At 41.5% G+C, this 12,558-nt stretch overlaps 1 protein-coding gene and 1 long non-coding RNA gene across 20 annotated transcripts in view; one reads left to right on the forward strand and one right to left on the reverse strand.

The window, feature by feature from the left end:
* The window catches only part of Cobl (cordon-bleu WH2 repeat protein), a 232,552-nt gene that overhangs the window by 105,372 nt on the left and 114,622 nt on the right, over positions 1-12,558 (reverse strand). For all 19 annotated transcript variants that reach the window (XM_039092058.2, XM_039092060.2, XM_039092053.2 and 16 more), the window contains one exon: positions 3,010-3,183. In XM_039092058.2, the coding sequence (XP_038947986.1) occupies positions 3,010-3,183 (174 nt within the window). The remainder of the gene's footprint in view (positions 1-3,009; positions 3,184-12,558) is intronic.
* LOC102553003 (uncharacterized) overlaps positions 1-12,558 on the forward strand; it is a 63,037-nt gene that overhangs the window by 5,718 nt on the left and 44,761 nt on the right. Inside the window, exons 3-4 of the long non-coding RNA XR_005493423.2 lie at positions 10,586-10,720; positions 11,687-11,774. This is a non-coding gene — a long non-coding RNA (uncharacterized LOC102553003). The remainder of the gene's footprint in view (positions 1-10,585; positions 10,721-11,686; positions 11,775-12,558) is intronic.

Raw genomic sequence — 12,558 nt, forward strand, 5'->3', positions numbered from 1 at the left:
GAAATTGGTAAATAACAAAATATATTTCATTTCACAAAGAAGCATGTTCGTAGGAAAGGCTTAAATGCAGGCTGTGCTTCACTCACATACTTTGAAAGGGAAACAGTTTCCAGCAACCAATCTCTCAACTCATTCTGTGCCAAATAAAACAGATTTCAGTGGAAGCTTTTACTGCTGCAGAGGGGCTCCGCTCACTCTGCAGGGGAGAATGTACTGTTCATTTTCCATTTAGGGTTCCCGATTCTCCAGTTACTATATGTTTTTCTGCTCTAACAGACGATCCGGTACGAGTAACTAAATTAAATTCAGAAAAACAAAGCATAACATCTTTGTATAGAAGACAATTTTGAAACGCTGGTGTACCGTCTATGCCCTACCCCATTAAGGTTCCTTATTGAAGGAAAGCTTTTTACATAACCCTGGTTTCATCTTCTCATCACTAAAGAAATATGTATCCCAACCAAAAGGAAAGAGGTGACTCGGGAGTACCTGGAAATGGCTAATGCTATCAATACATCTGGGCGTTAGGAAAAAGTACACAATGTAAACTGATTAAAACGATGGACCATGGTCCCAGGAAACAGCTTCACATAGCTGCTCCATTGTTCCATAGAGTGTGGGACAAACTGATGTGCCTCTGACTAAATTTCTTTTTTGTCAGAACATAGCTGTAGTATCAGAGAAATCTTAAAAGAAATGACTGAGACAAAAAAAAAATCAGAACATCTTCTAAAATGTGTTGTAATTATAGGATTTTGAAATAAATTTCTTGTGGCCTGAATGGAATAAAGGGCCTATGGGGGGGGGGGTCAGATATAGTTTCTGATATACAAGGTTAAGAAGGCCTCTGGAAAAATACAGATCTCTACAGGACAGGAAGACGGACAGACAGATAGACAAGGAAAGATACCGTGATGGTTGATCTGCACGGTCAATTTGACCTGATTTAGAAAGATCCTAATAATGCACTTCTGCTTGTGTTTATGATGTTGTCTCCAGGAAGGTGTCACTGAGAGAAGATGTGCACTAAGTGTGGATGGTACCATCCATGACACGAGGAAAGGAGAGCTGTGCACCGGCTTACCACTCGCTGCTCTCTGGAAGCAATGGGACAGATGTTCAAGTTCCTACTGCGATGGCTTCCCTGCCACGGCGGACTGCATCCTCAGTGTGCAAACCGAAACAAACCTTTGCAAATAGCTTGTCATTTACAGGTGTTGTTACAGCCGTGAGAAAAAAAATGACTAAATCAGTTGTCATTAAGACATTAGGGCCCACTCAGAGTAATCTGCAGCTGTATCAAAGACCCGAGGCAAAGCCTCAAATGTTGGTGGAATGGACATAGTTTCTAGTATATTTAACTATGTTGTCAGGAAAAGCCATCTTATAACTAACGTAAAAATGATTCAAACCCAAAGAGCGTCAATGTTCTGATGTTCTTAAGAGGAGTTATGACACAGAGACAAGAACGAAGGATGCCAAGGCACCAGGCAAGAAAAAGAACGGGAAACCCATCGGAGAATAAGTGTTCAAGGGTGTGCTTTCTGCCCTGGAATCTGGGGTGCAGGGTCAGATCAAGCAATGCAGTCAAGGAAGAGAAAGGCATCCGTCATTCTCAAGTTGCACCTTAGCACTGGATGATGATGATACAGAGCTTGAAAGAGTCAAAAGCATGAGCCCCGCTAAGATTCCCCAGAGAGAGGTACTGTCCACACTTCATCCAGTTGAGGATGGATTTAGACAGATAAAACTTTATGGATTTTTTTTCAGCACTTTGTTCAGACCTTGGAAAAGAGAAGTGATACATGGCTACCACCTCCCCAAACACACTTTCAGGTGCTTAAATCCTACCTTTCTGTCTGTCTGTCTATCTGTCTCTGTCTCTGTCTCTCTGCTTCTGTCTCTGTCTCTGTCTCTCTCTGTCTCTCTCTCTCTCTCTCTCTCTCTCTCTCTCTCTCTCTCTCTCTCTCTCACTGTTTCCATAGACATCTGTACGTTTCACTAACATTTCACCTTTCCCCTTAATGAAAGGTTCTCTTTGGCAAATACCATCTCCTTCCATCACTACCTCTAGCTTTTGGGCCACAATTAGGACAAATGATGATTAATTATGTGGCTATAGTACCACAATATCCTGAGAATCGGTCATAACCAACTGAGCCTCTTAGCAGCCAATGAACAGGTATACTCAATAAAGGGATGGCTCACATCCTAGCAGGACAGAGTATGACTGTGAGATTTCATCATGCCATTTAGAGGAGTGTGGAAATTAAATGTATGGGTTTTTTTTTCTGGGACTTTCTGTTTAATAAATTGGGAGTGCAGTTACCTGAGACGTAGAATATGAAGTTAAGAGTTTATAGTGTTATGTGGTTCCCTATTCCTGGTAAGAGAGGACCAGACATATCAAGGAATGCTTCTAGGTGTCAGCATTAGGTATCTAGGAGTAGAAACCAGAGCTTATGTGGCTCACTACTCAGGATGTGATCTATGGGCCCATGTCTAATGACAGAATGCCTTAGAAGGCTTTGTGCTGTTCTGAAGACAAACTCAAAGAAGGCTTCTTAAATACAGGTCCTATGAAATAAACTGTGTATCATTATTTAAAGCAATTTAATATGCTCGAGTCTCCACTGTCTGTGAATCTGAATGATGTGGAGCAGTCAGCCTCCATACTTTGCCTGCTTCACAGGTTTAAGCATTCTCTGAGTACCTTTATTTATGTAATTACTCATAAATGATCTCTGTGACACCACCAAAATTTCAGTGCTAAAATAAAACACATGTTCATCTCCAAGCACTGGGTCCTTAAGAACCAAAGACCCCAAAATAGCTTCCTAGCTTAGTAACTGGAGCAGAGTGGTGTCTCGCTTTTACTTCTAAATAAAGCTCAGATGTTCACACCGCGCGAAAACCTCAAGAGTAAAGAACTCAGCATTTCCAAGGATCTGCAGGGGAGTTAACTGGGTCAGTGAAAAGATGTTAGTGTGAGAGGGGCCATCGTCCTACCTTTTCTGATACCTTGTCTTGACCCAGCAGCCCGGGACTTGGAGGAGGAGGGGCTCTGCGCTTCTTCATGTCTGACTTCATAGACATTCCAGAGATGTTGCCCAGTGAGAGGGAGGGACCCAGTGTCAGGGACCGAGAATGCAAGGATGGTGAGTTGGGTGTTGTTACACAGCCCTGTAGGGGAAGAGACACACAAGCCCTCATCAGTCAGATCCTTCTTCTTGAAACCACCCACTCGATCTTCTAGTGCTGTCTGTTCCTACTAGTGAATAGGAAGTGCTAGGGCAAAATTCTCATTACTATTCTCCTGGGAAGCCTGTACACTTTTTTGCTTGTTTGTTCGTTTTGTTTTGTTTTGTTTTGTTTTTTGAGAATTTTGAGTGTGAGTACTGTATTTACATTGTTTGTGCCTTCTCTTTCCTCCCTGTAATTCCTTCTGTGTTTCTCCCGACACTTCTCAAATTCCTGACCTCTTTTTCTTTAATTATTGTTGCACACATGCACACATGCATGCGCGCGCGCACGCGCGCGCGCACACACACACACACACACACACACACACGCACATATAAATACAACCTGTTGAGTTCATTCATTTTCTTTTCTTTTTTCTTTGCAAAACGAACCAAGTTTATTTCCTGCAATAATTTCTGTAAATTATTACAAAGACAAAAATGCTAAACTACAGCATATAACTTTTCAATATTTAACCAGAATATTTGTAATAAATATGCATCCTGATGCAAGAAAAACTCTACTTTTTTTTTTGTTTTGATTTTGAGTTGGGTTTTTTGTTGTTGTTATTTTCGGGCTTTTTTTGGTCTTTTTTGTTTTTTTGTTTTTTGTTTTAGTTCATTTTCTGTCACTCAGATGTATGTGTTTAGAGCTGCTTGGGCCTGGACCACCTATCACAGCTCATCTCAGGAACAGATGGATTCTCCTTCTGTCTATTCACTTCCCAGTCCTTCCTTACTGACCCTGAACCTGTAATCTCCCTCTGCAAAAGAAAATAATAAATAAAAACAAAACATCTTGCTGTAGAAGTTGTGATGTGCCATGGTGGGATGTTACATAAAACACCCTTTTGCCCAAACAGTTCTTCTAACCTCCGGAAGCTATATGAAAATATAATGGTATATCGGAAGTGCTATGTGTTGAAGGCTCTCAGACCAACAGTGTAGGGCTTGGTAGCACTAGCTAGTGAACAAATATATACCTGCCACCAAACACACAAAAGAGTTGGTTTCTAGAAACAATTTCCATCCTTAAGAAATGACCTTAATAGTTTCTTTCCATTGTCTGCTGCTCAAGCCTTTCTTAAGAGAAAAAGAAGAAATCTCTATGCAGAAAAGGCACTTAGAGAACTCTAATTTTGGATTAGAAACAAAAAGGCAGCCATGCCCCAAGCTGTACTGTCACTCACACTGATCTTTATCTATAGCTCGAGTCATCCTGGATGTGTTTCACATAAAGTCAATACAGAGAAAGACAAAGCCACAAACTAGGGAGATATTGTCTGAGTTTTGATTTCTGGCTTTGCCACCACCAGCCACATAACCGTGGGCAAGTTTTAATTTGTCTCTGTAACAGTTTCTCCCTTTCAAAACTGAAGTGAATAGCTCTGACATAACAGAACTATCATTGTGAACTACATGAGTTACTACATGTAATCAAGTGGGAAAGAGTTCTTGGCACATAGGGAGCATTCAAAATGCTTAAACGCTTATGATTATGTAATGCCTTGTCTATCTTTCCCATTTTATATATGTGGGCTCTGGGAAGACAGTGACTGTCTCTTGATTTAATCACTGCCTTGTCCTCCGCACTCATAGTTCCTACAGCCTGTAAGGCTCATGAGCTTACATCTCTTGAAATGAATGGATGGTGCTTGAACCTCTGGGAAACTCTGCTTTCACATTTAAATTGATGGATAAGGTTCCCAGTGACCAACTCATCCCCCATGTGTAAAATAAATCTACAGCTGAACATGGTGGCACAAGCCTAGAATTCCAGACTCTGAGAAGGGTGAAGCAGATGAATTGTGAGCTTGAAACTAGCCTGAGATACACAGCAAGACCTTATCACATAACTGTTTTAATTAAAGAAAAGAAATATGTAAAAGACACTTAAAGGAGAAAGCAACCACCTAGTTACTTTGGTCAATCATAAATTTTATTATTCAATTTCCTGAGAAAGAAATTTAGCCTTAGGTTTCTTTGACCCTAATTACAAAAGCTTTGGTGGTTTGAAAAGGCTCCCATATGCTCAAACATTTGAATGCTTGGTTCCTGGTTAGTGGAACTGTTTGGGAAGGATTAGGGGGCTTGGACCAGGCTTAGCCTTGGAGGAAGTTGTATCATTAGGTAGGCTTTGAGGTTTCAAAAGCCTGCACCATTCCAGTTAGCTGTTTCTCTCTGTTGGTTGTTGTCCTAACATGTAAGATCTCAGGTACTCATCACCACCATGTGTGCCTTCCTGTTGCCATACTCCCTGCTCTGATGGTCATAAAGTAACCATCTGAAACTATAGGCAATCCCCCCAACAACTCTTTCCTCTCTAAGTTGCCTCCGACTTGTCCTTCGAAAACTGCAAGAACACAGAACCTAAGGGTTCTGGTAAATGAAATATAAGAAGCAAAGCAGAGAAGGAACTCAGTGACTAGAGCTGTGAAGATGTTTTATTAGTATCAAGTTCACTCAACTATCTCTAAACGTAAGAGGAGCACCAACTTCAATTTTGCTTGCCAGTAGCATGTAGCCAGAAACATAGACACCAGGATCATACAAGCTGCTTAACTGACTTATATATAAAGTCAGCTGATCACACACACACACACACACACACACACACACACACACCCCTACATTTGAACATATTTAACACACAGTATGGGCACAAGCTCACACGCTGTCATTAGGGAGGTTGGTTTCACTCAATGGGAAGAACACTACACGCCTGTACTCCTTGGCACCCCAGCATCACTCATGCCATTCTAGGGATGATGCATTTCACAATTCTGTATCTTTTCAGTCTACCCTACCTAATCATGTGCAATGCTTTCCTTCCTCTGTCCTTGGTGTTCACCTCTAACGATGCTTACCTGACTAACCACTAAACACGCCTGTGAGATTACCTCGTTCCTCTAAATGTCCTGCACCTTGTATGAAGGTCTATGAAGCCTTTTTCCCTTAAAACATTTTATAGGAATCATACCGATTGCCAATAGCCTGTTGGTTAGGGGTGGGGTTTTGTATCCATTACCTCTTGTCAGTTCTGGCATTCTGTCTGGTTTGATCATGTATAAACGTGTACCGTGTGTGTGTGTGATGGCCAAGGAAGTCGGAAGAGGACACCAGATCCTCTGAAACTAACTTACAGAGAGTTATGAGCTGCCTGTCATATAAGATCTGGGAAGCAATCCCAGGCTCTCTGTGAGAGCAGCAAGTGCTCTTAACCCTGAGCCATCTCGCTAGGCCTAAAGCTTTGAGTACTCCATTTGGATTTTAATTTTAATTTGCTCTGTTATTATATGATCGTTAGACACCCGTTTTTACAGTTTTCAACAAAATGTGCATTTTATATCTTTTAAAGCCTTCCTTTTATGTTATTTTCCTCATGTAGGAATTTTCTGGAGGGTCTTTTTAAAGATGTTCTGTGTAGTTAATTTTTTTTTCTATTTTGGTTTCTTTTATTACATGAATCTCATTTATTTTGCTGAATAAAAGTTCTGAATTAATTTTAGAATAACACTCTGAAGATTCTATAAATGTATTTTTAAAAGTTGAATTGTGTTAACATGGCAGGTAGGTTTAGCATGTCTGCTGGAACGGATCCTACCCGGATCTGACACAATTCCGGGTATCAGGTAGACACTAGGATTTGCTCATATTCTCATCCCAGTGTGGGACACCCAGCATTCAGTATTCTCCTAAGGTGTTCTGACACACAGCATTGCCTGAGGTTATCACAATCACTTTAAAATGGTCACATCCCCCTGAGGTACCTTGACCGTCCTCAGCATGTTAACAACTCCCTGCTGGAGTGTGTAAAGAGAAGCAATTCTCCAGGAGAAAGCAGGATTGCTCCATTGCCTTTTAGTCTGGAGGTGGGACAAAGGTGGGACAAAGGGAACAAACCCCAAGTGCCATTTCACAAAGAGTCAAGCTAATTCTTTGTAAAGATTAAGACCAACAATGGCTACTCAAAGTCAAGGAGCCACACTGAGCTCCACAACTCACAGGGTAACTGGTCTACTTCTGGCCAAAGTCTACTGGCTTTGGGGAAGTATGCTCTATTTCTTCCCACACTAAACAATGGGGCTTAGAGCCGGGATATCACCCATGACATGAACTTAGGTGGACACTCTTTTAGGTGCCGAGTCTTGAAACGATAACGAGCCCTTGATTAGAAATGAGAATCACCAGTCGCCCACCCTCAAATAGCACTAGCTATTCTCCCCTTACTGCTATTCTCCCCTTACTGCTATGACCAATGCATACCCTCAGAGCGCAGTAGAATGAGACTGGTAAGAACCCCTGAGCTAATTCTCAGGTCATTTAGCATAAACTACCATGAGACCTGGACTCCCTCATTTTCTGAACTCACACGAAACTTTCCAAATTTAATTCACTTATTTATACTGATTTCACATGAAATCATGGAAACTCGGGATCTATACAAATTTTGTCTCTCAGCTCCAGTGTGTGACCCACTGGTACACTAAATGCTTGAGCTGGAATGAGATACATGTGGACATCTCTTTCCAGATACTACAGAAAGATGACACAAGTTTCACCTACCACACCTAGTCTGCTCTTTTAAGAGTTTTCACAGAACACTGGCTGGGGTAGGAAAGCAGAGAAACTGGCAAACGTGTTCTGAGGTTTAGGAAAGAGATTTAATGTCCTGATCCTCTGCCTCTTAAGTCTTCTGCCCCTTCTTTCACAATGTTCTGTGAGTCTTAGGTGTAGGACCTGTTTTGTAGATTGTTTTCCATTGGGGCTGGGCTCTCCAGCTCTGCACTTTGATTCCTTGTGACTTTCTGTAATGGTCTCTGTCTGTTGCAAAGATAAGCTTCTTGGATGAGAGGTGAGGAATTCACTTCTCTGTGGGTCCAGGAACAAGTATTTAGAATGCAGTGAGAGCCTATTCAGGCTTAATAAAATGATAGTTGTAGGTTCCTCTCCAAGATTCCTGACCTCATTACCCTATGTAGTTGGCCAAGTTTCTAATACCATATAGATTTCCCTCTTGCAGATCTGAAATCTAATTAGAGAAGCCACCAAGGTATGTGCGACAGGAACGCGCCCATGTAAGCATCCTGAGAAAATCAGGAGCTATAACCATAAAGTCTCACTAACATGATCTAAAACTGAGGTGAGCAAGGACAACAGAAACATTCACATGGACGAGTGACAGCCAGACAGAAAGGCCTCAACCCTACACAAAGAACTATAGGAACTAAGGAATACTGGGAGTGGGGAAAACAGTCTTCTTCAGGGAAGAGCACACCAAATGGTCAGCCCTGAAAATACATATAAAAGCAGCATTATGCACACTAAGTAGGCAAAGCTTATGCATTTACAAATGAATTACATATGCACGCCTTGTATACACAAGAATTAATGAATTAATGCAGAAAGAACCACCAATGTGAGAGGCAGTAAGGAAGAGTACGTTGGAGATTTTGGAGGGAAGAAAGGAAAGGGGGAAATAAAGTGATCATATTACTATCTCGAAAAACTAAAAAAAGAAAATTTTTTAAAAGATAGTTTAAGGCTCTGTAGTAAAACCGTATGTAGTCTTCACGATACAGGACTATTTCACAAAGCAACCAAGAAGATACTAAGATATTCAAGGTCAATTTTAGCATACCTACAATAATGTCCACCAAGTTCTATTGTTTTTTCAAGAATATGTTACCAGGCTTTAGTATAAAATGAAAAAAAAATTCATGCTAGAAAAAAATTAAAGGGGCAAAGTCTAAGCTTCCTTGATGAAGACATGAGCAAAGCCGATATGTGCTAATCAGCCTCACTGCAGCCAAGATCAAGAAGTCACAGCAAGGGTTGGGGATTTAGCTCAGTGGTAGAGCGCTTGCCTAGGAAGCGCAAGGCCCTGGGTTCGGTCCCCAGCTCCGAAAAAAAGAAAAAAAAATCAAGAAGAAGTCACAGCAAGACACGCTGGGGACATAGCATGGCCATCCTCCCACACGCACACCAACACCAGCACCTGCAGGGACCTGAGTACACTCTTCAACTCAGGGACATCAGCAGACATTTCTTCAATGGCTTTACAGCCATGCCTAGCTCACATAACGTAAGACCTTTGGGAAAATATACTCTGACTCAAGAAAAAAAATAATGTTTAATTTACACACTCTACAACTTTGCCATGAAGGTTTAGACAGTGTTTGAGGAAACTGCTAAACTCTGAAATGGTAAGGCTGCCCTTACAATAAAATGTTCCAGGATTGGCTGCTAGGCACGTGCAAAAAAGTAAGCATGGCGACTGCTCTAAGGTAGCAGTTAACTTCTGGTTTGGGAAAGAACTTCAGAAGGGCCATTTCAGCTGTAAGTCAAAAAAAATCTAGTCTCTGCCACAGTGGAGGAGTGTTAATATCCATGGCTGTGTAACAGCTGCTCAGACACCCACTTCTCAGATGACCCGGGATTTAGTATGAATCCAATGTAGTCAGTGGCAAGGTTCACCTTCCACCCCCTTGTCTGGCCTCATGAGAAGTTCCTGACAGCTGCTCCCGCATTTATCCCTGCAGAATTCACTGATTCTCTATAGAAACCATCTTTCTCCAACACCTTAGCACATTTGCCAAACCAAAGGCAAGAGAGAAAGGAATAAATTATTAATTCCTTTGTTCAAGGCTCCCAGATTTTTTTTTCTTTTAAAGTGCTGTCAAATCACAGCTTTAAGCTTTTTGCTAGCCTCTCCATTCCTGAAGTACTTTCTTCTGTTGTTAAAGTGAAGCTGGCAAAGGCCAAAAATACTCTGAAATTGAAAGGAGCTTTATATGCAGGCTAATGGAAGCACAAATCAGCTTGGAGGCAGTATCTTCTCCTCTCCTTGGACTATGGATGCCGTGCAGAACTGGTAGCCTTGGAGGGAAACAGGATGGAGATGGGCTGAGGGGCATTTCTGTTTCTTTGGCCAGACAGGGAAATAATTTCACTTACCCACCAGACCTACAGCTCAGGCCTACAGCTGCAGCTGGATGGTAAGATTCCTCAGAATAGACAAGCAGGAACAAACTGAACGTGGGTCAGAGGCCTCGTTAGGAAGGCTCATTTTTATATGTGTTAATATGTTACATATGTGCTATAGTTTTGCACTCATAATATCAATTTTACACACCCATAGAGTTGGCTCTGGATTCTGATTGATCCTTTTCTGTGTGTCTTGGAATGTAGAGGATTTACCAGACAGAGACCATTTTTAGACAGACGCCCAAGGGATAAATAGTTGTGTGAAAATCGCTCTTTCCTTTGAGGTTATATGGCTGTGCTTTCTAATATATTACTGTTGAGTTTATTTCCTTGCTATCAATTGATTATTGTTGCAGGATTACCAGCGTATAATTTTTGCCTAAGCTGGAAAAGCACAGAAATCAGAAGGAATCATCTCTACTCTGAGACTAAAACATGTGTAAACATTATCTCGTCCTACCTTTCCTGGATGATGATAACTCATGGCTGAGGTACTGCCTGGAACGATGTGGTGCTTTGAAAATTGCTGCTGAATACATCTTGGTTGATGCCGTTTTTAACAACACGCTCAATTACTTAAAGCAACATAGGCAAGTTTTTAATCTTCCTACGGAGTAGATTAGCCAGGTAGCCGCTAAACTCAGAATATTTCTTCTGATCTTCCAGTTTGTTGTCACCAAGAAAGGGAAGTGAGGGACAGCAGAGGCAGACATAGAAAGGGGATTTGGACAACTTCAATTCACAAAAAGGGGGTGGTTCTGCCAGCTGAACACCCAATGCCTCTCCCTCTATTTTGTCCTAATATCTGTGCTAAGACAAATGCTATTATCTCCCAGGCCCTTTGGTAGCTATACAAAAGGTGTTCCTAAACCGTCCAATCAAATGGACATGTATTTCTGTGCCTGTTTTCTCTAGAGAGACACCCAAACCAGAGTCACCCCAGACAGGGTGTCTGCTAAGAGGCTGCTGCCTCCATGTCTAACGACTGCAGCATCTCAGGCACTATGAGAGTCTGATCTCAGCCTCTGGATTTTGGAAACATACTTGTTACAGCAGCCTCTCTTTCTCTATTATGGCGGCCACTGTGAGAGGTTGCTCCTGAAGGAGACTATGGCATAGTTTTATGATACTTCCCTAAGTAGAAGTTTATTGAGGTTGCTCACTGGCTCTAAGAAGATAAGAACAGACGAATAACTGTGAACCACAATGGAAGAGGCTTCACGGTAGCTAGCAAGTGAGGCCACGAAGCAGAGAGGCTCAAAAGCTCCAGAAAGAAAGCAACACAGTTGCCATTACAGTGTTCAGTGAAAGAGGTGAGAGTTTAAAGGAAACACTAGACCTGAAGGAATAGTACTCAAACAAACAAAAAACAAAACAGTGTCCTGGTGATTCTCGAAAAGCATTAATTACTATGTAACTTCCCCCTCCTCTGCTTCTGCCATATACATTCTCTGCAGGCCACCGGACAGCCTCTTTCTCCCGAGAATCAGCATTCTCACTGCAGTGAAGCAGGGGTCACCAGCAGCATCTGGGTCTGGCTCACTGGTACGTGTGCCTGGTTATCCAGACATCGCTCCCCGTGGGTAGAGATGGTAGTTCTGGAGAGGAATGGGTACTCGCAGTTTTCCCTGAACACAACGTAATAATTGAGTACATTGCTCTACCCTTTTAAGGAGGAAGTCTCATTCCAGATCTCTGCATTGAAACCTGCTATCCAATTATGACAGGAGTTTCAGAATTAATAAATCCTTTCTGTGTGTATCACAGCTTTGCTGAAGCACTGTGATCTGCTTTAGGATACAAACACTAACAAATTGGACCCCAAATCAGTTCTTATTGTCTATACTTTGAATATATTGTTACATGTAATTAATGGCTCTATTCTAGTTTCCAGCTACTGCGCTGTTTAATGCAACTGGGATTAGTAACTGCAATATTAGTAAGAGAAATAATAGTAAATGGAGCTTGCCCGTTAGCATTAAAATCATTTATTTATGTACTACCAAATGGCTCCAATGCTTGAAAGAAAAAGTAGGCTGCAATTGGTTGTTGAAGTTGGAAGATGACCCAAACAACCAAAAGCAGAGGTAGACTTCATGTAGACGGCTGGAAAGAGGAACTCAGTATCACTGTTTGCCAGTGTCATTAGATATACAGTATACAGAAGATAACGTTTTCATAGATGGTGACAAACGGTTGTATACATAGTTCATGGAAGTCTATGGCTTTTTTCTGCAAGTTAATAGATAAATACTCAGAGGAAGATACCTATGGAGTATTACATACTAAGTAGAGTCAGCACTTGATTTAATGGAACATAAGCAGACCA

Source organism: Rattus norvegicus, chromosome 14, assembly GCF_036323735.1.
Source record: "Rattus norvegicus strain BN/NHsdMcwi chromosome 14, GRCr8, whole genome shotgun sequence".
Classification (NCBI taxonomy): Eukaryota; Metazoa; Chordata; class Mammalia; order Rodentia; family Muridae; genus Rattus; species Rattus norvegicus.